Consider the following 24174-nt stretch of genomic DNA (forward strand, 5'->3'; position numbering starts at 1 on the left):
AATTTGTATTTTTATTTTATTTTTTTGAAAACTTAACAGAAATTTTGTTGGAAAACTGCTATTTTTAAAACAAAAATATACATTCTGGAGGTTTGTGGTTATTTTTTAACATCAGCTGATCAAATGTCACAAACAGAGACTAATCTTGGTGTTTTGGTGAGTTTGTTTGTGTCAAAGTCAGAGAGCCGTGTCTCTACAGTCAGAGGTTTTTGTACGGCGACTCAATGAGTTTGTATCACTGTGGTGGACTTTTGGTGGAGGAACCAGACTGGATGTTGGAAGTAAGTCAAATATTTACAGCTTTTTATGACTTTAGGAGCTGTTTTCTTTTATTCACCTTTGTATTCAGCATATCAGGTTAAAAAAAAGTCAGTTTTGTATATTATTTTTAATTTTTGCATAATAATAATATTTTGCACTAAAAAAGTTTCCTTCAACAATAGAAATTCAGAAATTCCTTTCAGTAATAGAAAATATTAAACCAGACGTCAAATCTTGATTTCAAACTTTAATAGTTTGCAGCATCTTGAAGGATTGTAGGTTTAGTTCAGTCTGTCAAAGTCAGAGAGCCGTGTCTCTACAGTCAGAGGTTTTTGTACGGCGACTCAATGAGTTTGTATCACTGTGGTGGACTTTTGGTGGAGGAACCAGACTGGATGTTGGAAGTAAGTCTCATATTTACAGTTTTTCTATGATCTTAGGACTAACTTGTCCTTTTTGTTGCCTTCATATTCAACATATCAGGAAAAATACTTGATTTTCAATGTCAATTTTTAATTTTTGCTGTAATATTTTTGCACTAAAAAAAGTTTGCTTCAACAATAGAAATTCAAAATTTCCTTTCAGTAATAGAAAATATTAAACCAGACATCAAATCATTATTTCAAACTTTAATATTTGGCTGCATCTTGAGGGATTGTAGGTTTAGTTCAGTCTGTCAAAGTCAGAGAGCCGTGTCTCTCTACAGTCAGAGGTTTTTGTACGGCGACTCAATGAGTTTGTATCACTGTGGTGGACTTTTGGTGGAGGAACCAGACTGGATGTTGGAAGTAAGTTTCTGAACAATTACTAAATAAAATATTGTATGTTAATGTTTTAAATTCATAGTTTTTGGATGTTTGACGCAGATAAATACATTTTAATTCAAACTCTTTTATAATTCATGTTATTTCTCCACCTTTACCATGGACACTAACTCGGCTGCTTAACTTTGTGTCACAGTTACCTTTGATATTGAAATTTAAAAATTGTTTAAGTGAAAAGCTAAAATATTTTGATGAAATCTGTTAAGATTATTTTAGTATTTTCCATGTCCATGATAACTGTTTCTCAGTTAATTAAGATTCAATTATTCAAACAAAACTGAAGTGAAGATAAATGCAGATATTTGAAATTGTGTAAAATCTGCGATCTCTTAATTGTTTCATCTTGTGTCACTTTTTGAAAATCTTTTAAACTGTTTGATGATGATGATTTAAAACCACATGAAGAACATTTGATTAGAGCCAGTTCATTTTCTCTGTGTGTTTATGGTTCCACTGAATAGTTTAAAGTAATGTATAGTTCAGGTGTTTGATGATTTTTCTGATAAAGTTTTATTTCCAGTGTAGTTTGATATATTTCAGCTCATTCTGTGTGATGATTCTCTCTGTGCTGATATGCATGAGAGGCTTCTTAAAGGGAAGTGAAACAATGTGTGAGTGAGTGACTGGTGGAGCAGAAAAAGCATCTGACAGAAACTCCTTAAAGGAGAAAATCAACTGTCACACAGTAAAGGTGTCCAAGTGTCTGCTGGTTGATTGACAGCTGTGTGGTCCCCGTCCTCTAAGCTGATTGGTGTCTCCTAGGTGATGCCTATCCCACCCTGACGGTGCTGCCCCCCTCCATTGAGGAGCTGCAGGACGGGAAGGCCACGCTCATGTGTCTGGCCAACAAGGGCTTCCCCTCAGACTGGAGTCTGTCCTGGAAGGTGGACGGCAGCAGCAGCAGCAGCTGGGAGGAGAGCAGGAGCCGCGTTGTGCTGGAGAAGGACGGCCGCTACAGCTGGAGCAGCACCCTGAGGCTCCCTGCAGACCAGTGGAGGAAGGTGGGCTCTGTGACCTGTGAGGCCACCCAGGGCTCCCAGACTCCACTCTCAGAGACACTGTGGAGAGACCAGTGTTCCCAGTCCTGACCTGACTCACTGGGACTCTCATACTGGTTTTACTCTGATACTGCTGTCAGTCTGCTCTCTCTCTCTCTCTGTCTGTTGATCTCTTTCTTTCCCTCACTAACTCTCTAATTACATGTGTCACTGATTAAGATTTTCTTTGCTTATTGTAATTTTTATCATTTCATTATAATAAAGATCAGTTCATCAAATCAGCTGTTTTCATGTTTGTAACTGGAAAAGTAATAAATGTTGCTGTCTTAATAGTTCCATGAAATCCAGAAATCGTGCAAATTGCATATTTGCATTTGCACATTACAAACATATTACTTCTACACTACTACCATAACTAAAATAATATAGCTACAATACAATAAAATATTATACGTACACTTATTTCATTATTTCATTTAAATTATAGCTTCACCAAAATAAAATAATATAGCTACAGTACTACTACTACTACTACTACTACTACACTACTATAACTACACTAAAATAAATTATATAGATTAACAAGAGTAAAATAATGTTGTTACACTTAAATAAAGCAATATACCTTCACTTAAAGAAAATATTATACCTTCACTTAAATAAGACATATTAAAATAATACATCTGTTTGCATTAATGAGCGAATTAAAGAGCAGACAATTAAAAGTGATGCAAAAGTCACTTTTCCTCGTAACTAATCACTTTATATCCAGTAATTCATATAAAATAATTCATTTACTTTTGAGATGGTAACTGTAACTAATAACTACATTTTTATAACTTGCTCAACACTGATTATTTGTAAGATATGATCAATAACTTAAAAAAATTAAGGTCAGAATTTTGTGAATTTCCATTTGTGTTGAAAAAAGATTCAAAGCTTTGAGGCGTCAAATTCAGAAACGAACGCAGAAACAGAGCGACATCTGGTGGTCCGCAGGAGATATTACAGCCCTTCAATGGTGGAGCTGAGGCACCAGCAGACCTCACTGATATTAACACTTTCAATCTCATATGTGTGAAATAAAAGTCCACATGTTATTAAATCCATAAAAGCATTTTGATCAGAAATGCTGCATCAAATACAGATGTTATTATGCAATGTGTCTAATACCTAGAGATAAAACATTGTTGATGATGAAACATAAATGCATTGATGTAGTTTTATATTTATACTTATTTATTATACTTGGTGTGCAGTGGTGTTGTCTGTGTGTGTGGTGGAGGGACTACACTTTGCTGTGAGCCAGTGGCTGTGAGGCAGGTGCTGATTGAAGGCAGGTGTGATTAAGGTGCCTCACTCTCTGGGGTATTTAAGCCACATGCTACAAACACCGCTGTGTCATTCTCTGGTGTGTTTCAGTCTGCAGGCTGAGGTCTGCCCTACATGTCGCAGCCCTGAGGCCAAGCTGGGCTTCCAGAAGTCCGAAGAGTGATGGTGGCTTAGTCCATGGCGAGAGTCTGAACTCAGCCAGCAAGTGGCGTTTAAGTCCGACGACAAAGGACAACTGTTGAAGCAACCAACGTGCAGCAAAGCGTACCTTGGCCTGCTGTCTCCCCTCCCCACTTAGCGAATAGAAAACTTACATTAAATGCTCAATTGGTTTTTAATCAATTACTGATTAGTTACTAACATCCTTCTTCCAAACCTGTGCTGCTGCAGTGTTTTGTTTTTCATCCGTATGTCCTGGTTTTCTTTGGCCTGTTTGTAATCAGATTACCTTACTGGATACTAAAATACAGAAAAATTATGATTTGAGAGTAATTTAGTAGATTACATGGTGTAATGAGGACAGACTTGAAAATCTACTCTATCTATAAAAGTACAACTACCCAAGAAGATTACTTAATTACAGTAACTTGAGTATTTGTGATTTGTCATTTATGATCATGTCCTATTTACTGTTATGTGTGCACCACATAGTTTAGCACTAAAACTCTCAAACTGACTGAAGCACTTCCTGAAACACCAGTGACGAAATAGTTGTAGCACTGAACTTTCTCTGACTGATCTCATCAGCATTAACACACAACAAAGGATTGTTTTGTCAGTGATCACACAGAAAGGGCTGATATTAAGTATGTAGGATAGAACACAGCGACAGTGCTTAAATTTATCTGACGGTTCCCTCTGCACGTAACTGATTTCTACTATTGTTGTATGTTGCTTTTACACTTCATGTGTGGGAACTTACAGCCCAGATCACTGTGAATAAATGTGTTTCAACTTGTATTTCTCTCTCAGTCTCTCAGTTTACCGCTTCATCCTGTGTTTCACTTTCTCTCTAAGCTGATGAGTTTGCTCAGAGGAGAGTGTGGATGCTGGCAAAAAAAAAAAAAAAAAATCATAATCCATTACAGTCGTTGTGCTTCATCCTTTTCAAAAAAAGTCAGTTACAGTTAGAATTGGAAGGTGCTGAAAGAAAGTCAGATGTCACATGAAATGCTGGGCTATATTAATGGGTTTTTTTGTATTAATTTGAATGGCCAGGATAACTCACATCTCACTAACATGACTTATTTATCTCAAAATAATGAGAAACCTTCTGAAAATTGGGTAATTTTGAGAAAATTTCTCATTATTTTGAGATACTAAGTCATTATTTTGATAAAGATTCTCGTGGCGTTGTCTTACGGGGTCAGGTACAGGGGGGTTTTTTTCCATCACGTTGGCAGAAACAGGCTTTAGTCACAGATGAGACTGTGGAAAAAGCAGCAAACTTAAAAGCGAAACATCAGTACAAAGAGAAAGAGCAATACATTTGATTTTTACATTTATTTAGCCTGTGTTCATCAGTATTCATGTTAAATGATGTATCATTACTTGCAGTGGGTATCAGACTGTGCCAGAAATAAATAAATCTACTGAGCTCTCTGACAGGCATCTAACTCTGATCTGATGTACCTTAAAGCTGCCTTTAAATCCTTCACTCGCTGAGGTAAACAGCAGCCTTATATCTACATTTTATCTGCTCAGGCTACTTTTGCCCAACTGGCTTCGTGATAAACTTCATGTCAATGCAACAGCTCGCTCAGTAGTCCAAACACTATCACTGTCTGTCTGGTTCCACCACTCTTACCCCCGTTATCAACTCCTGTGGTATGAGGAACTTTTCATCATTAATGTTTCCTGACCTGTCTTACTGAAGGAAGGAACAAATTTAAGATTTATGTCTGCAAAGAGGAAATGAAAACAATGAGATGGACTTTTAACTCAGCTTTAATGCCTTTATTTATCATTTATAAAATATTTTGTGTAAATGTTTTCAATAATATGCATCAAGATAAAATAAGGTGATGCAGAAATGGTTCATTTATGCACAAATTAACTCTTTCCAAGATTTATCGATAAGGCCTGTTGGAAATTGGGTCGGGATACTTTGTCATTTTTAATAGGTGGGTCCCCAGAAAAAAAAAAGTTTGCGAAACACTGGTTTATATCTTTCAAGGAGGCCGCCATGTTGCACCAATATGTTTCTACGGTAGCCAAGAACAGACAAACAAAACGCAGGCTCTAGAGAAGGCCTTATGTGTTTATCACAAATAGGTTCTCCTACACACTTTGAAGGAGAGAGTGTGAATTTGTAATCTGCAAACTTCTGCACATGTGTACTACACACTCGTCCTATAATGTGCACATGAACTTTGATGGGCAACACATCACTGCATCAGTATAAAGGAGGAGCAATTACAATGAGCAGAGCAATATGGAACAAAGCTGAACTGTAAATTGTGACACATATCCAAGTGTTTACTTTCTTGATCCCACATAAGGAAACGGCTCATCAGTCAGGTCTCTGGATTCAGTCTCTCAGCGAGCTCAGAGCCGCTGTCAGGAGCTGTAAGGTCACAAACAAACTGTAAAGTTCACTGAACTTTTATAAACAAAACATACACGTCTTGAAAAAAATAACCTGAACAATAATGTTAAAAATTTTCTGCACGAAGTGTGTCGGATCAGTTGAAATAGAATAAAACTAAGTTTTACTTACAAGATGTAGGGCACTTGGCTGAAATCAAAAGACAAATAAGTTCAGTTAGGCCTGCAGTTGTAAATGTCAGAATATCTTTCGTCACTTCAGCAATATGAAGATTTAAAGAAAAAAAATATTCCCAGACAATCAAACAGTCAAATCTAACTGAAATAAACTTTAAAAATAAAATAAAAAAAAAAAAAAATTGTAATAAATCCAAACCACATTTATATTTTATTCTCATTTAACTGAAGATGGTGCGTGTATGGATCATTGTGATGTCAAACAATCGAGTGATATTACACACGGAAAACGTGTGTACATACAACATGTTCGGTAAAATAGGATGCTGAGCTGCTGTTTTCATATTTGAACCTCTGCATTTAACAAAGTGTCACTGTGTCATATGTGTTTATAGAGGGTGAAAGTCATGCATGTGATTCTCTTATGCACCCTCTAATGCACCCACCTACAGTTTATAGAAATGGGTTATTTCTGCTCTCACTTTCTGCTGTCCAGGTGAGGACAGACAGGAGGGACATCTACAGTTTCTGAAACATCATGAATCATTCATAACATGTTGATTAAAACCCTACAAAACATTTTAAACATGTATGTGTAAGATTTGTTTTTATTTAGTTTAGCAGCTTTGACCAAGTCTGCAGACAAACTTATTGTGGGTTTAATGTTTTTGATGATATGGATCATATCGTTTTAGTTTCAGGTTTAACCATAAATGTAATTAAAGTTGTTTATTCTTCTTACACATATGCACCGAAGCTGGAGCTGAAATCTTTCCATTTTTCTCTCTCACCTTTCTTCTTTTTGTAAATGATGAATCCAGCGACGGCCCAGAGGACGAGAGCAAAAACAACCGATGCAGCAGTGAAGGGGACGGTCACATCACCGGGCTTCTCTGTTGAAGACAAAAACAGATCGAGGACAAAATAAAGTGATTATGTTCCCACGGACAGTGACTTCATAAACCTGAATGTGAAAATATACAACCAGTACACCTGACAGTAGGTGATAATACATAATTGAATTAATGACGATAGGCTTTAAGTGTCATTTAGGATGATGTCAACATAATTATGAAGTGTAATTTATTTTTCAAACTCAAAATGTCTTCAAACTAATGAAATGTTCATTAGTGGAAAAACTTTGGTCTACCAAAGTTTTGGTAGCTAACAAAAGCTAAAATCTCCAACAACCGAACAGTTCATCAGCCTCTAACCTCAGTCTTACCCCAGTTGGTCCTAATCACTGCTTTGTCCAGTCTGGTGACGATGTCGTCCTTCACACCAGAGAGCTGAAACACACACTCGTACCTCCTCCAGTCTTCAGGTGTGACTGATGAAATGTTCAGGTCAACACTCATCTGGAAGGTTCTGTCATGGTTTGGGAGGATCTCTCCGTGGTCCACATCCTCATGAAGCTCCTCTCCATCTTTCCTCCAGAACAGCGAGGCTCTGTCAGGGTAGAAACCTGAAGCGTGGCAGCTGACTGGAGAGGAGGGAGTCTTCTGGAGGAGAGAGACCGAGGGAAGCTCTGGACAGAGAGAGGAGTTGGTTTTTTTTTTTACTTTACAACTTTTTTCCCACATTTTGACACAAAACCCCTTGAAATCTTACCAGATATAATTATATTTAGGCCCAAAAACAAACGAGGAGTCTTTCTCCCCCAAAGCCTTAAATCATTCTTACAGTGTTCTAAACAAGCCCGCTAACCGAGGACAAGAAAACACTAGAAGATTGTGAATCTCCTGGCCGGGTTGGGTACGACGCTTCTCGGTTCTGCATGGATTCCAGCTTTCAAATAATAGACGGGACTGGTTTGGTTTCAGGTAGTACATTTCCAGGTCTTTCCGGGTTTGGGCACTAATTTTTGGATTTGTGAAAGCCTGTAGCTCAGTGGAACTAGTTGTATTTTGAAACACTGAAAAAAGCAGTGCCCCAAAAAATCTACCTTTAAAATCTCTTACCTCTACAAAAACAATGGCAGTTCAGTCTGAGCAGGCTGTATGAACACTGTACACTACATCAGGTACCTGTTCTCGGCAGAGAGCGGTTTCCATAGGCCAGTATGTTCTTCAGCCATGCAGGACACTCCTGAGTGATAAACAACCTCGCTCTTTCATTTTTCTTAGCGTCCGTTCCCACAACAGCCTGTGGTTTCAGAGCGATCCATGAGGACGTCCTCTGGTCAAACGATAAGAAGTCTTCTCCATCATAAGCAATCTGTAAAAGGCCAGTAACCTCTCCCGTCTCGTCGTCCCACTCGCAGCCTGTCACATCCTGTACAATGTGGACTCCTTGGAGAGCGAGACAGAGACAGAGACAGAGACAGAGACTGCAACCAACAATGATGTACAGATGAAATCTCCAGAGGAAGGGTGTTAAACATACTTTGTATTGGCACTGATGTGCTCCTAATTCAATGGCAGATAATCAGCACACTTTCTTTTTCTTTCTTCCCAATTTCTATTTCACACTTTAAAATTTACAATGGGAGCTACTCTTCTGTAAATTCCCAGATCAATGCCAATGGTGACAAACCGAGAGCATCTGTGTGATTTTGTTAACTGATGCTGTATTATGAATGAGACAAAGTATCTGCAGTCTTGGATCAGTCCCACATTGCAGTTATCGAGGAATTCACTGAATCACAGTTGTTGGATCACCAGCTGGGTAAAGCTGCAGAGCTCCAGGGTCCCTGAAAGCTCCAGGCTTACTGTGTCATCTAGTTTGCACTAATTTGATTGAAAATGTGGAAAGTTTGTGAATATATACTATGGAGCTTTTTACATTTCTTAGGTGTACATATTGATGGTATATTTATTCAAGTGAGTTAATTGTGTATTTTCACTTTGAAATTTGTATTTTTCTAATGTGCTCCTCTCAGTATACCATAAAAGGATGTTGTTGTTTTTTTATCTGTTAATGCTGTTATTGTGTATTTAGGTGGTTCAGATTATATTTAACCCCACATTCTAAAAAGTTGGGACATTCTGTGAGATGTAGATGAAACCAGAATGCAATGCATTGCAAGTCATTTTCGACTTGTATTCCATTTAATACAGTACGAAGACAAGACATTTGATGTTCAAGCTGATAAACATTTTTGTAAATGTGCAAAGAGATTCAGAGAATTCAGAGGAATCTCTAAGGGCCAAGGATGGAAACTAACATTGAACACCTGTGACCATGGGAGCATTATCGAGTGCGCTGGCTCTACTACGATGCAGAACAGTTTAGCAGTATAATGTGAAAAATAACATAGTACATACTGTACCTCCACTCTGGCTGAAGAGCTTCATCAAGCTATCAGTCATGACTCTGAAGAGGATTGGCATATGCTCAAAACACTGTTTACGGCACCACTCCAATACGTGAAAATTTGTATCAAATAATTTTTTCACCCAGTCCTGTTTGGGTTCTACGATGTTTCTGTTGGTATCGCAGTAACCCACCGGGGTTTCATCAATCACTGCAGCAACGACAAGCTCTGGGAAGTTGCGGATTCCAGAAGATGCGGTGAAGAAAAACTTCATTGAGTGGTGAACTGCAGAAAAAAACATACAGACATCATCATCATCATCATCATCATCATCATCATCATCATCATCATCATAAACATGACATATTCAGTATTATTCAGTTAAAACTTCATCTTATCCACCAAGCACCAGATGTCATTTGTTTTTTGGGCTAAATCTTTTTCACCCCCATGATCTTTATTTAGTCCAAAAATATTTGCTGAAATTCTGCACTGGTCCACATATATCCCCAATAAATATATATCTTATAAAATAAAAAAGAAATGTTTAAAATATGCTATATAAATCTAATCTAAAATTTACTGCTGCTTCATGATACACACAACAAATTCTTAAATTCTTATTTATATTTAAACTGTAAAAAAGAAAAACAGCCGTTCGTGAGGCCGGCACTGCTGCACTGAATGCACCTTCTGTCATGGTTTTGGTTTTTTGTTGATTTTCTGTTTTATTTTCGTAGTCTTGGTTCTCCCTCATGTGTCTAGTCTTTACTTCCTGTCTTTGTTCTTTTTCCCGCTCTTTTGATTGTCATGTCTTTCACCTGTTTGCCCACCTGTGTCTTGTTAGCTCCCTCTATTTAGTCCCTGTGTCCCTGTGTGTCTTTGTCAGTTCGTGCTTGTTTTCAGTGTTTGTCAGCCTGCGTCCCGTTTGTCTCCCCTCTGTGTTTTTTCCCTGGACGGTTTTTGAGTTTGCCTTTTGTGGATTCTGTTTTTCTTGGACTCTGGATTTTGACCTCCCTGCATTTCATGTAAACCTTTGTTTTCTTGTTTTATTTTAATTAAACCTTTTTTTGAACTGGAACTCCTCCTGTTGTCTGCATTTGGATCCTCCACCTTGTTAAACCATAACACCTTCATGACACACTTGCATGATGCATGAGGGTCACACCTGTCTAACAACAACAAACATCTCTGCCACATCATTTCTACATGTTCCACTTGTCAATAATACTGTCATAAATAAAGATGTTATCTGTTTTAAATCAGATGACAGAGTTTAGCCACCACTGCAGTGGGGATTTGTAATAAATATAATATAATATAATATTAAAAACAAATTATGTTAATCTAAGTTATTCTATTCAACCTTTCTGACATGACACATCCACCCACAGCTCCGTCCTGAATTTCACCCATTCTCACCTTCTCACCCTGATATATGATCATGAACTAAAAAAAAATCAGAAATAAGATTGAATTCAAGTCATTAAAACGACATGAAGAAACAGCATTCAACTTTCATTTCAACCAAATTTAAACACTGAGGGACGTCTTTTTGTTGAAAAGACGTCTTTTCACCTTCATCATTGTTAAGACTCCTGTCAGGACTTTGCTCTTGTGTCCTGGAGCAACATTCAAAGAGCTCAAAGTAAAAAACATAAAATATGATGTTACCTGCTGATGAAACCTGACAGAAGAGAAGCAGCAACAGTAAATTCTTCATCGTGGTTTTTGTAGAGATGAGTGAAGAAGTGACCGAGCTGCCTCAGCTGGTTTGTCGTCTGTCTGGTGCGTCTTCTTCCTCCTGGAGGAAGGTGAGCTCAGGGGCGTGTCCACACTTTTTTGACTTATATTTTATATTATATTACAGTTTCTTACATTTCTGTTCAACATTTTATTTCAAAGATAAATATTAAGAAAGGATAAATAGTTTTATTTCATGATGTTTTAGTTTATCTATTATTTGTCATATATTTACCTGTTTGCTTGCTTTGTTTTTGTTTTTGAGAGCATAAAGGGAAACTGCAAGTAACATCATTATACAACCCTGTGTTGTAAAATGATCCATTAAGTAAATAAACTTTGTTAAAAAAAATGAAAGTGGGCTACATACATGAAAATATCATGGCGCACCTGAAATGCACAGTCCATCAGTTGCTACTGGTGGCACATTTGTTTACTTCATTTAACAGTTCTTTATTCAAAAACAGAGTGGCTGAATTTGTTTGCTTGTTGCTTTGCTTCCTTTTTCATAAAACAAAAGAGGACTCATCTCAGAGAGTTCCTGGACAGAGCAGACACTCTCTCATGTGGAACAAACTTCCTGAATATTTGAGGTCAGCCGAAACTATCAGCTCATTTAAATCAGGGCTTAAAACATTATTGTTTACTGCAGCTTTCCAATGCCGCAAATACACACGTTTTTATTGTCTTTTAAAATGCAGTTTTTGTAATGTTACCAAACGGTGGGGGATGACAAAGTGAAATAAAGTTAGACGAATATGATTTGTGTTGGGAAAATAAGCAGACAAGAGTTTCCTGATGCTGTCTAAGAAGTAGCTTCAGGATTGGGAACTGCCACAAAAAGTTGCAGTTGCTTTGCTTTCGCCTTTTTGTTTATTTATTTATTTTTGGTCTTTTAAATCCAATCTTAGTTTTCTCTCACTGCCTTATGTCTGCATAATGCTGTTTAAAAAAATCACCTCACCTCAGTGACCTCTGACATGAATTAACCACAACTTTATCTGAAAGCTTATGTCTTTAAAAATTCATTTTGTATCCGTCTCAAATTTTATGTATTTTCACTGCAGTTTTTGTAGTATTTTTTTTTACTACTATTTAATTAATTTCATTTTAAGAAACATGTTTTTGACTTTCCTTCACTTACAGCTTGACAGAGTGGTGCTTGTACCTATTACTGCTCTTATTATCAACACAGATTTAATTATAACTTGTCCAAATAAACAGTAACAGAGTAAACTGCTATTACCTACTGTTCAATAGAAGTTTATGCACAGAAAAACATGACTTATTCTGTTATCATTGTGTGCAGTTTGCTGCCATCTACTGGGTTTGACATGTAACAGATACACACTACAGACACCTGCTGTTATCGGAGGCTGCCTGTCTGCCTGCAGTTTATTCCAGCAAAATCATTTTCTCCTTTGCTGCTTTTTTGGTGTTTGTCCCACCTCTTATAGTCTTCATGCCACCCACCTCTGCATAAGTGTGGACACGCCCCTGCTCTCACCTTCCTCCAGGAGGACGAAGACGCACCAGACAGACGACAAACCAGCTGAAGCAGCTCGGTCCTCTCTTCACTCGTCTTTACCAAAACAAGATGAAAAAGTTGCTGTTGCTGCTTCTCTTCTGTCATGTTTCGTCAGCAGGTAAAATCACATTGTATGTTTTTACTTTGAGCTCTTTGAATGTTGCTCCAGGACACACGAGCAAAGCAACAAAAACTTGTTAAAAAGTCTTAAGAAGACTTTTTACTTAGTCTTAATGATGAGATTTATTTAAAAGGTGAAGAGATGGCTTTTCAACAAAAAGGCGTCCCTCAATGTCTGAATTTGGTTGCAAGTGAAAGCTGTTTTTCCAGGTGGCTTTAATGTGTTATTGGTGATCTTATTCTCATGACTGTATTAGGGCCACATGTGGACCAAATTAAATGGACTAAATGCAGCAAGTTGAAAAGATTTAGCCCAAAAAACAACGTCCAAATGGCATCTGGTGCTTGGTGGATAAGATGAAGTTTTAACTGAATGATATTGAATATATCATGTTTATGATGATGATATTTGTATATTTATACTGAACGAACAACCCTTTTTTCCCGCAGTGCATCACTCCCTGAAGTTTTCCTACACTGCATCTTCTGGAAACCCCAGCCTTCCAGAGCTTGTCATCGCCGCAGCTGTTGATGAAACCCTGGTGGGTTACTACGATACCAACAAAAAGATCGTTGAACCGAAACAGGACTGGATGATCAAATTACTTCATAAAGATTTTCTCTTATTGGAGCAGTGCAGTAAACAGTGTTTTCATTATGAGCCAATCTTCTTCAAAGCCATGATTGATCATTCGATGAAGCTCTTCAACCACAGTGGAGGTACAGTATGGACTTATATTTCACTTTATACAGCTAAACTGCATCTTAGTTGTCAAAAAAGGAAAAATAAAGCCTGCACACTAGTTAACACCCCCATGAACTTTAATATACCAACATTGCGTGCACACCCTTTTAACAACACTCATGTTTAGGAACTGAGGACACTAATTTCAAAGTTATTTTCTCATTCTTGCTTTATATACGACTTGAGGAGCTCAACAGTCCAGGTCGTATTTTGTGCTCCATAATGCACCACACATTTTCAACAGGAGACAGATCTGGGCTGCAGGTTCAAAATAATTTTCAAATAATTTCATACTGGTTTTGATGAAGAAAGAAAAAGAAAGAAAAGGTGAAGTGGTTATCTGCCACTGAATCATGAGCACATTACTGGACTGGGAGAATATCAGTGCATCACACAGTGCAAACTTCCTACTGGAGATTTCATCTGTACATCATCGTTGTTGATCGCAGTCTCTGTCTCTGTCTCTGTGTCTCCAGGTGTCCACAGGGGGATGTTCACGCTCTCCATATTTATGTCTTTAATACACAGTGGTTAATCCTTTACATACACGTCAAAAAGGAGGTAATTTTCTGCCAAGTAGACCTAAGAGTGTGTTTCAGTAACTTTTGACTAAAGGGCAAAAATAATTGTGAACTCTGATGATAAGATGTGATGTAATCTTAGGTGAGGGAGGAATGTCTCATGACAACAATATTGTTTGTAAAAAAAAAAAAAAAAAAAATCCTGACTGGGAATTTTTTAGTGTTTAATCTCAGGTAAATCAGTTTGTTTTTCTTTTATTGTTTCTGGATTTAAACTGTTTTATTTTTCACCAACAAACCAGTTCTTCCTTCTGCCTTCCTTATTGTCTCTCACAGAAAAGGACAAAATGGAAATTTTCTGAACGCTTGAAGAGTGCTGAAAAAAAAAGTCAATTCTCACAATTTTTGGTGAACAAACACTTTTAGCAGAGAAAAATAATAAGAAGAAAGAATAATCAGAACAAAAACAATAACTAATTGCGTCCTATATAAAATGTGTTGCATTTTACATATGTGGTTACTAAAGGAGTTTACACACTTATAGAAATAAAGGCAACAAGTTATATTTACTGGCCCACTCATCCAGACGGAGATGCATCATATTTGTAGAGAAAGAGATCTAATGTTGTTCTCAGTTGTTGATTCATGGCTAAATAGGGGAAGGTTAATGAAGCTTTGGAGCTTCAAACACAGCAGCACAGTGACATCTAGTGACTTGCAAAACTTACAGCAGCCCCTCTAGACTGAAAGCATAAATCAGTTAAATTAATGGTGTATTTCTTTTAAAGTTTAACTAGTTATTTCAGTTATTCCCTGCAGATAAATACAATATAATGTTTCAAATAAAGGGCAAGAAATAAGTATCAATTACAGCTGGGTGGGTTTAATTATTTTATTGCAATTTAAAGATTAAATTTCATTTAATTGTGTTTGTATTTTGATTTTTTTTTTTTTTTTTTTTTTTTTTACCACTGAGTTACTGAATTGGTTTTTCTTTCTTAAATAAAATGAATTTACAGTGAAGTTTGGTTGGGTCGTCACTCCTCCTCTTATTTTTTAATTTATTTATCTTTTGGCATCATTTATATTTTTTTTATTTATTTATTTTGCGATCAAAATTTACATACATACAGGAACTCGTAAAGGACACATATAGATACACATCAAAAACTCGTCATTCTTCTTCGCTGCTCTCTGAATCCACCCGTAACTTCCGGCTTGCTTCCGGTGGTCTGAGCCCAGCAGCAGAGCTCAGTTCAGTCCTCCACACATTCAAAATCATTAACAGTTCAGCTGTGTGACCGCTGCTCTGCAACTTCATCCATGAAAAGTTGATGTAGAAAGAGAAGCTCGAAGCTCAGCTCGTCACCTGCTCAGTTTACCGCAGAGTCTGCTGTTGATTTAAGGGCTCTTGTGTTAGCTAACTGTTAGCTAGCATGCTGCTGTCTCAACACATCAGACAACTCCTCTCGGATTAATTTGATCTCGTCATGACCGAGTTAAGATGTCGGAAAACAGATACTCTGGAGGACGATAAAGAAGAGGACGAGCGCCAAAATGAGCCAGAGGAATGCCCGACACGTAAGTTTAGCTAACTTAGCAGTTTGCTAACTGAACAGCAGTTAGCTTCCTGTTCAGAAACATCTGGTAACTTCTGCTAACTTTTCCAGAGGAACAGCACCATGTCTGACCTGGGTGCTTGTAAGGATTGCTGTTAAACTGATGTGTGTCTGTTTTAACACACTGACAGATATTAACGGGCCAGCGGTGAACTCAGAGGAGGATGATGGGAGTGAGTCCTGTGGTGGAGGAGATGACAAGCAGCAGAAAGATGAGGGTGAAGTTAAAGAGGAAGATCCTCATCATAAACAGGAAGAGGCATCTGACAAAAGAACCAAGACGCCTTCTGCATGTAAGTTTATGTGCTACATATACAAGACCTGGGCAATATATTGATATTCTATCGATATCGTGATTTGAGATTAGATATTGTCTTAGATTGTGGATATCACAATGTCTTTTCCTGGTTTCAAAGGCTGTATAACAGATGTAATTTTGTGAACTTACCAGACTAACAGTTAATTTTTATTATAGATTAATCTGTCAATCATTTTCTGTTGATGAGTTGTTTGGTCTAGAAAATGGTGTAAAATGTTTCCCAAAGCTCAAGGCGATGTCCGCAAATATCTTGTTTTGTTCACAACTAGGGCAGTACGATATGGGAAATAAAAAGTCATATTGCAGTTATTTTGACTTACACTGCAAAATGTAGTAGGATTAGTGGGAATGATCATTTTTGCCTCGCGATTTTCATTTTCACAGAAAAAATACTAAAATTTTGAAGATGCAACATTTGAAAACATTTTCTTACATCTGGAGAACCAGATTTGTAGACCAAAGCATCTCTGCAGCATGACAGTATTTAATTGTAACGCTTTATCAAAAAATGGCAGATGTGATTTCTGTGGATTTTTCTTTTGCAGTATTTGATTATTTATGGTTAATTTTGCAGCCCTATTCACACCCCACATATATTCAGTTAGAGGACTTAAGTATCCAGAAAACATTCACATCGGAGAAGCTGACATCAGAGTTTTACACACTTATTACGACTTATAACTGTTGTTCTGAAAAGTGATGTTGACTGTAATTTTTCTGCTCCTCAGCTGGTTTTTTGCAGCGCCTGGTGAGGGTGTTCTTCGGATGTCTGGCAGCTGTTGCCTGTGGCATGCTTTATGCCGTCTATCTGTCTACATATCATGACAGGAAGTTCTGGTTTTCAACTAGACAGGTGGGTAACCTTTTTTTTTTTTTTAATGAGCAGCTTCCATTATTTTCCCACAGCACTGCTAGGCCTGTATCATATTGATTACAAAAGTCATTTTAATGTGTCCCAGGAGCTGGAGCGTGAAATCACCTTCCAAGAAGGCAGCGGGCTCTATTATTATTACTACAAACAAATGCTGACAGCACCATCATTTGAAAGAGGTATGTGTGCCCTTTCTTCTTCTCATTTAAAATAAACACAACACCAAAATGGATGCTAATTAAGTAACAAATGTTGTTTGGTTTCTGTGTTGCAGGGTTTTATGAGCTGACGGTAGACAACAAGACTGTTTCAGGTCAGACCATCAACATCGTGGAGCGTTTGTCTCTGTATCCAGAGCTCATCACAAGCTTCATATACAGAGTCACAAGCAGCCAGGTGAGGGCAACAGACACAAGTTTTGTGTGTAAAACACAAAGCAGCAAACCACTGACATTTGACAGGTAACAATAAAAAGAAAACACATGAAAAGATCATTAAATATAATAATAATTAATTGCAAAGTCACCTGATGGACAGTTTGATAAAGTCAAGTTGTAACAATAAGTTGTCACAGCTTTTTATTCTCATATAATTTGGCCCCCGGCTGTGATAAAACCCTGATGTTTGGCCTTCTCTCGTCTTCAGGATTTCGTGGAGCCGATCTACTTCTACATCGGAGCAGTTTTCGGGCTCCAGGCGGTCTACGTCACTGCCCTGTTTGTGTGTAGCTGGGTGATGAGCGGGACCTGGGTGGCTGGCATGTTGGCTGTGGTCTGGTATGTGATCAACAGGTGAGAGGAAACCTGCCACCCTGTTCCTCATACTTCAGTGTGAGGTTTTTGTCATCATGTTTCTTCCTCCTATCAAAGTCAATCAACATGGTAAAGTTACTTTCCTCTTGTGAGTTTGAGCTCACGTCCTTTCTTTTCATTTTTTCTCCCTGTTGCTCCTACTTTCTGATAACAAAAGCCTTAAAACAGACTTGAAATGTGACACTTCAGCTGCTATAAAGACAAATAAAAATGTCGGTGCTGAACTAATTACTCAAACTCCTCTGTGGGTCATTTCTTCCTCAGACCAGACACAACCAAAGTGGACCATGCCATTCCTCTGCGGGACAACTGGGCTCTGCCTTACTTCTCTTGTCAGGTTGCAGCTTTGACTGGATTCCTGAGTAATAACATCAGTTCTGCCACTGAGGTGAGCTGATTTTTAAATGATCCTCTCACTGTGTCCAGGTTACTGTAGGTGGAACACTGCATTTACACACCCTGATGAACCGTATCTCTCTGCAGATGTTTTGTTATCTCACCATGAGTGCCACCACCTTCACCTTCCTCCTGGTGTGGGAACACAGCCACTATGTGCTCTTCATCCAAGGCCTCTGTCTCTTCTTGCTTGATTCTTTTGACCTGGTGCCACCACGTAAGGTAACACAGTCTGCGCTTGATAAAGGAGTACAGTATGTTGAACATTTAACCCTCTAGAACCCAAAGACTGGATTGAAATCCACAGGTGGGCCACGGGAGATTTTATTTAGGTCACCAAATAAATAAAAGACTGTGGGAAAAAAATGCAAAATCTGAGATTTCCATCTGTAGTACAGCTTTTATAAAGCATTTAAAATGTGTGTAATAATTAACTGATGAGAAGAAAAAATGAGAGCCTATTAATTCTGCCTGAATACTATAAATATTTTGTCTCATTTATGAAGCAGGCTAAAATGTCCTATACTGTAAAAACAAAAAAGTTGAGAAAATTCAAAATATCAAGGCAGCTTAATTCTTTAGATTTTTGAGTTTTGAGCCAGATTCATTTTGTCTGACTTTTCCTTTAACCACTGAACTGATGAATGAAATTAGCTGGTGTAGTTTTGTAATAAAAAAAAGCTGAGCTAGATAAGAGCCACAAGTTTTTGGAATTTTGAACCATTAAACTTGAATTAAACATAAAGTTTTGGCCAGGTATTACTTAACCTAAAATGTAATAACTGTTTGTATTTTTTTGTTTTTTTGTTTTAATAGACTAAATATTCCTCATGAACAGCTGTGTGTTTCCACAGTGTGCGCAGTATTTGTTCTGCATCTCCTGGTCCTGAAAGACCTTTTCCTTTCTTTCTCGTCTCTCTCGCTGTCTCCCTTTCTCGCCATCGTCCCTCCATCTGGGATGTTAAGATGGCCGACATTCACAAGGTGTACCTCAGCTCCTTGTTCCTGGCCTACCTGTTCCAGTTTCAGAACCCGACCCTGCTCAGCTCGCCTCTGCTCAGCCTCCTGATTGGCTCAGTGCTCGCGAGGTACTTCCAGGTAGAGTTAGCAATCAGATTACATATTACATTACAGTACAGGAATTTGTTTTGATGAACTGATGAATAATTTGACTATATTGTGAAGGAAAAAACTCTAAGATGTCTGGGGTTTTTTTTATATTTTTTTCTTTATTTTATCATTAAAAGTTTGATTATTTTAGATTTCCCAGGGCTTCAGTGTGGAACAGAACAATCTCAATGTTTTTTCTGTATTTCTGTTGCAGCAAAAGATGAAGATGGGACCTCTTGTGGCCAGAGTAATGAAGCTCTTTCTACATTTCCACCTCGTCTTCACCACAGGGATCACCTTCAGTTATTTGGTCAAGGTAAACCCACGCGACCGTGAATCATCCGTCTCCATTGACCAATTTGTTCACACATTAAAGAGCCTTTATTTGTAGATATTACGTTGTTTGTTAATCACCCCTGCTTTTCTTCTGCAGAAGCTGATACCTGTGAGTGAAAGTGACTTCATACTGAAATTCCTTGAAGTAAAATTTGGGCTCAACACGACAACGTGAGTTACAGCGATTGCATTAAACGTTTGGCGTGAAGTGTGTGCTGCTCAACTGCTCTTAACAAGACAGATAATAAGATAATTAACACTAGATAATGTTCCCATGTTGGTTCATTACAGTTTCATTAATTGAAATCAAATCCAGAATCAGCAGTTCTTCCAGTATTTTTTTTCTCTCCATGCCTGCATCACAATCTTAGGATCTATTTCTGTGATGAGAAGCCTCCCCACAGTGTCCCACAGTGTTGCGCCTCAGAATATAATAGCATCCATCTGTCTTGTCTTTTCATTACTACTCTTCATGGAGACATACACACATGCATGCCGACCTGTGGGAGGAAGGTCTGCATGGATCACGAGATCAAATAAATATATATAGAGAGAGAGACGTTGAAGAGTTTGAAATGACAGAAAATAAAACCAATGATCTGTTGATCTTTACAAATCAAAACCTGATAGTCATACAATAGCAGAGCCGTCAATGCAAAAGAAAAAGAAATGTAACCATGCAGACCCTTTTTTTCTTGATATGTACCTCCGCCCAGCACCAAATATTTATCACATTTGGAACTGCATGCTTTTGCAAACTTTACACCACCTCAGATCACTCACAAGAACAAGAACACATCAAAATTACAAGGTGTAAATCCAAAGGCGAGATCAGATTATTTATTATCCTGATAATCAATCCAGATACGGATCCCATTTTAATAACAGGTGTAAATGGAGCGTAAGCTATTTTCTGTCTGTATAATCTAATCTAATCTTTTCTTTTTGTCTGTTAGTGACTTTGTCACCAACTTCCTCCTGTGCCAAGAGAGTTTCCAGACGCCTGGTCAGGACTTGTTTCTCCGTCTGACGCAGGCCTCAGTCCTTCCCTTCTACTTCCTGGTGCTCACAGTCTGCCTGCTGTCCACCCTGCAGACCATCTACAGAAGACTCAGGTCAGAGGATTGTGCTGCACACAGTGGATGACTTTTCTCTCTGGTGGCTTTCTAAAATTATATTTGAACTGTTCAAAACTGGACCTTTGATTTAATTTGAAGTTCTGCTGTAAACATTTATCATGGGTCCACTTGTGGCTGAAGGTTTGACATCATGACGTGTTTTTCCTTTTCTACAGCGGTCAGCCAATGAAAACCAACCTCACACTTGAAGATGGACGAATAGGAGAGCAGCCAGAGGTCATCTATCATGTTTTTCACACGTTGCTCTTCGGAGGCCTGGCTCTGCTGTTTGACGGGTACATTCATCAGAATAAAAGAGTTAGTGTTACAGTTTGGATGTCTTGTTTTATTGTTCATTGATCTTCAGTTTTAACGCTGATGCTGTTCTTTATTTCATGCAGGATGAAATATTTATGGACCCCGTACGTCTGCATGTTTACAGCGTTTGGTGTTTGTTCTCCAGACCTCTGGATGACTGTATTTAAGTGGCTCAAACTGAAGTCCATCCACCCTGTAGTACTGGTCAGTGGCCTCTATATCTGATATTAAACTGTTAACAGTAAACATTGTGCTCTGTCAGTCATAAAAAAGTGCATAACCCCCACATACATATTGACTTGATAAAAATACAAACATGTTCTCCTTTTTCTCATAATTCACTTAAAAGTGGTGGGATTAGAATAATATCTAACTTGCTACATTATGTTCTTACCTACAAAGTAATACTTACAAATGTATGTTTTACGAAGGTTCATTAAAGGACATCAGTGACTCAGTCATCCTGATTTTCTCAGGCAAATTGTCCCAAAGCCTCTACTTGCCCAAACTTGACCTTTTTTTTTTTGCCATTTTATAGACCAGTCAACTAAATCACTGTTTCCCAACCCTGGTCCTCAGGGCCCACTGTCCTGCATGTTTTAGATGTTTCCCTGCTCCAACACACCTGATTCAAATGATCAGGCTGTTGTCAGCCTTCTGCAGAGGCTTGATAACGAGCTGATCATGTGAATCAGGTGTGTTGGAGCAGGTAAACGTCTAAAACATGCAGGACAGTGGGCCCTGAGGACCAGGGTTGGGGAACACTGAACTAAATGATTTATCAAGAATTAATTGACAGATCAATCAACTATGATAATAATTTAGCTGCAGCCCTAGTTATCAAATAACAACAAAGACTAAAAATAATTGTCACGTTTAATTGAGGACTGCAAAGTCTATAAAATGTCAGAAAATGGTGAAAAATGTCCACCCCAGTTTCTCAAAGTCCACGTTGGTTTCTTTTGTCCTTCCAAAAACCCAGAGATATTCAGTTTAATATGATAATAAAGGAAGAAAGGTGAAGAATCTCCATATTTGAGAGTCTGAAAACAGCATTCACTGCCATTTTTGCATGAAAAATTACTTTTAACCATTAATCGATTATCAAAATAGAAAAGGAGGAAAAGGAAAAGAAGGAATCTGTAGGATTTGTCTTAGCTGTTTATAAATGTACCAAGAAAGATAGTAGATTATTGAGTCCCGTTCCCAGGATATGAAGCAGAGGGCAGAGGAGTTTTTTTTTTTTTTTTTTTTTTTTTTTTTTTTAGGAAAAGGTTGCAGATTATACCTTTAAAGTGTTTAACTGTTATTTTTACTCTGCAGTCACTGATCCTGAGCACAGCGGTTCCGACCATCATTGGTTTTAGTTTATGGAGAGAGGTGAGATTTTTTTTTTTTATTTTAGCTCTTCATCTTTTGAAGCTCTTTACATCAGACGATTTAAAAGCACTTAAAATCTTCCTGCACTTCTCTTCTGTCTTGCAGTACTGTCCTCGTGTCTTAGCAGAGTTGTCAGATCTGCCGGAGTTCTACGACCCAGATACAGTTGAGCTGATCAGCTGGATCAGGTGGGTCGTCGGATCGTTCTGTATTTTTTGTATATAAAGTGTGCTTTGTGTTATCTAACGTCGTCTTGCTGTCTTCCAGGTCTCAGGCTCCGGTGGCAGCTGTCTTCGCAGGCAGCCCTCAGCTGTTGGGAACGGTGAAGTTGTGTTCAGGTTCAGCTGTGACCAGTTTACCTCTTTACTCAGACATCAACCTGCTGAGGAGGACTGAAGATGTGAGTGAGATGAAAAATTCTCTTGAAAGGAAAAGTAGTACATGAAACAGGCAACTTAGTACAGAAGCTAAAAGATCAAGTGTTTGGGTTTTAATCGATATACATTTCCTTTAAAATGTATTGTCGTAATAATTTATGTTGTAATGAGCCTTTAAAAGTGGCAGTGTACAATTGCATGTGATGCATCTGGATTGAATCATGGTTACTGAGCTGAACTTGCAATCAGTTTTTAAAAATTAATCCAGTTTTTTTCTCTCTCCCTGTAGACGTACCAGGTGTATGCCATGAGATCTGCAGAGGACATCTATAAGATTCTGACCTCTCAAAAGACAAACTACGTGATCGTTGAGGAGTCGATTTGTAACGAGCTCAGTCTTAATAAAGGCTGCAGGATCAAAGACCTGCTCGACATCTCCAACGGACATGTGAGTTTTGACCACAAGCTGCAGATTCCCATCTGTACGTCTCGTATTGTGTGTTTTTAAATGGTGCCTGTTGTTACCATGAGGTGAACATCATGATTTTTAAGCTCAAGTGAAATAAATACCATGGTGGCTTTTGGGAAATTTGCTTATTTGCTGTTACATGTAGGTTATTACACTGAGGACTGTAAATGAAGCCTGTGTACTGACTATCCTTTGAAAGAACTACAAGGCAGCTTCTCTCTTAAAAACTTTAATTATGATGAGTTTTTAAGAAAGAAAAAGTTATCTTAATAATCTTTCCATGTCCTCCTGTTCCCCTCAGGTTGTCTATGACAAAGGAGAGATGTACTCCTTCTCCAAGCACGGGAGATTCTGCCAGGAAATAAAGCTGAACTACTCACCGTACACGAACTACTTCACTCGAGTCTTCTGGAACCGCTCGTACCACGTCTACAAAGTGAACTCTGTCATCTCTTTCCAGTACTGACAGCAGCTTCCGCCTCCCTGCTGAGACTTTACTCCAGCGTCTGACATCGTATCCACATCGTAACAGAGGACTGCGACGTGCTGCTGCAACGTGCGCTCAAGAGAAATGTCTGAATCACCGGAGTAGATGCAAATTGAAACCAGCTGGGATCAACTGAGCACCGTGTACGTGTTTGATTAACTCAAAAGGACCCTGCTGAAGCTGAAATATGCCATATTGATCACTGTACTGTAGTTTTATAAGCCATGCGTTACCGTTACTGTACCTGTGATGCATTTAATGAAGGGAGAGGTTGAAACATGACGTCTTTGTGTTCACTTTCTACCGACACCAGCTGAGATTTGTTTTGACACAACAAACAATGGTCATATCTTTAAATGTGCTAACAGTAGGGCTGGAAGATATGGACAAAATCAAATACTGTATCATGATATTTTTGACCAAATATATCCATACTGCGACAATATTGTAGGACTGACTATTGTAATTTAGCAAAATATTAACCGATTGAGATTTTTGATGAACTAGTAC

The 24174-nt window shown here is 38.1% G+C and overlaps 3 protein-coding genes and 1 pseudogene across 4 annotated transcripts; 3 read left to right on the top strand and 1 right to left on the bottom strand.

Annotated features, from left to right (window-relative positions):
- The first annotated feature begins 608 nt into the window (after window positions 1–608).
- Window positions 609–2361, top strand: LOC146313374 (Ig kappa-b4 chain C region pseudogene; annotated as a pseudogene). The gene is made up of 3 exons (XR_014772074.1): window positions 609–665; window positions 929–1049; window positions 1848–2361. The product of XR_014772074.1 is annotated as an Ig kappa-b4 chain C region pseudogene (transcript).
- A 3399-nt stretch (window positions 2362–5760) lies between these two features.
- On the bottom strand, window positions 5761–11118 carry LOC146313375 (major histocompatibility complex class I-related protein 1-like). Its single transcript, XM_084739465.1, has 7 exons — window positions 11070–11118; window positions 9411–9680; window positions 8167–8547; window positions 7365–7667; window positions 6931–7032; window positions 6135–6152; window positions 5761–5981 (listed from the first exon to the last, which is right to left on the bottom strand). The coding sequence occupies exons 1-7, from the start codon at window positions 11116–11118 to the stop codon at window positions 5932–5934; spliced, it is 1173 nt and encodes a 390-aa protein (XP_084595591.1). The 3' UTR covers window positions 5761–5931.
- Window positions 11119–11134: 16 nt separating this feature from the next.
- LOC146313376 (uncharacterized) lies at window positions 11135–14167 on the top strand. Its single transcript, XM_084739466.1, has 4 exons — window positions 11135–11183; window positions 12656–12784; window positions 13237–13506; window positions 14008–14167. Exons 1-4 carry the CDS (start codon window positions 11135–11137, stop codon window positions 14064–14066), a joined length of 507 nt encoding a protein of 168 aa, XP_084595592.1. The 3' UTR covers window positions 14067–14167.
- Window positions 14168–15255: 1088 nt separating this feature from the next.
- LOC146313377 (putative C-mannosyltransferase DPY19L4) lies at window positions 15256–23946 on the top strand. The gene is made up of 19 exons (XM_084739436.1): window positions 15256–15633; window positions 15803–15964; window positions 16719–16843; window positions 16950–17040; window positions 17136–17257; window positions 17507–17652; window positions 17938–18061; window positions 18157–18291; window positions 19036–19167; window positions 19394–19495; window positions 19613–19686; window positions 20472–20630; window positions 20810–20929; window positions 21035–21155; window positions 22275–22331; window positions 22437–22519; window positions 22599–22731; window positions 22998–23156; window positions 23479–23946. The coding sequence occupies exons 1-19, from the start codon at window positions 15543–15545 to the stop codon at window positions 23641–23643; spliced, it is 2301 nt and encodes a 766-aa protein (XP_084595562.1). The 5' UTR covers window positions 15256–15542; the 3' UTR covers window positions 23644–23946.
- The last annotated feature ends 228 nt before the right edge of the window (window positions 23947–24174 follow it).

Source organism: Lutjanus erythropterus, chromosome 16, assembly GCF_056507025.1.
Source record: "Lutjanus erythropterus isolate fLutEry1 chromosome 16, fLutEry1.hap2, whole genome shotgun sequence".
Lineage (NCBI taxonomy): Eukaryota > Metazoa > Chordata > Actinopteri > Lutjaniformes > Lutjanidae > Lutjanus > Lutjanus erythropterus.

Coding starts and splice junctions, on each gene's coding strand:
- LOC146313377 (XM_084739436.1), top strand. CDS start 15,543: ATGACCGAGTTAAGATGTCGGAAAACAGATACTCTGGAGGACGATAAA. Junction 18,292..19,035: donor ACCTGGTGCCACCACGTAAG/GTAACACAGTCT, acceptor TGGGATGTTAAG/ATGGCCGACATTCACAAGGT. Junction 20,631..20,809: donor ACCATCTACAGAAGACTCAG/GTCAGAGGATTG, acceptor CCTTTTCTACAG/CGGTCAGCCAATGAAAACCA.
- LOC146313375 (XM_084739465.1), bottom strand. CDS start 11,118: ATGAAGAATTTACTGTTGCTGCTTCTCTTCTGTCAGGTTTCATCAGCA. Junction 9,681..11,069: donor CTGTCAGGTTTCATCAGCAG/GTAACATCATAT, acceptor TTTTTTCTGCAG/TTCACCACTCAATGAAGTTT. Junction 7,668..8,166: donor CCGCTCTCTGCCGAGAACAG/GTACCTGATGTA, acceptor CTCTCTGTCCAG/AGCTTCCCTCGGTCTCTCTC.
- LOC146313376 (XM_084739466.1), top strand. CDS start 11,135: ATGAGTGAAGAAGTGACCGAGCTGCCTCAGCTGGTTTGTCGTCTGTCT. Junction 11,184..12,655: donor GCTGGTTTGTCGTCTGTCTG/GTGCGTCTTCTT, acceptor ACCTTCCTCCAG/GAGGACGAAGACGCACCAGA. Junction 12,785..13,236: donor CTGTCATGTTTCGTCAGCAG/GTAAAATCACAT, acceptor TTTTTCCCGCAG/TGCATCACTCCCTGAAGTTT.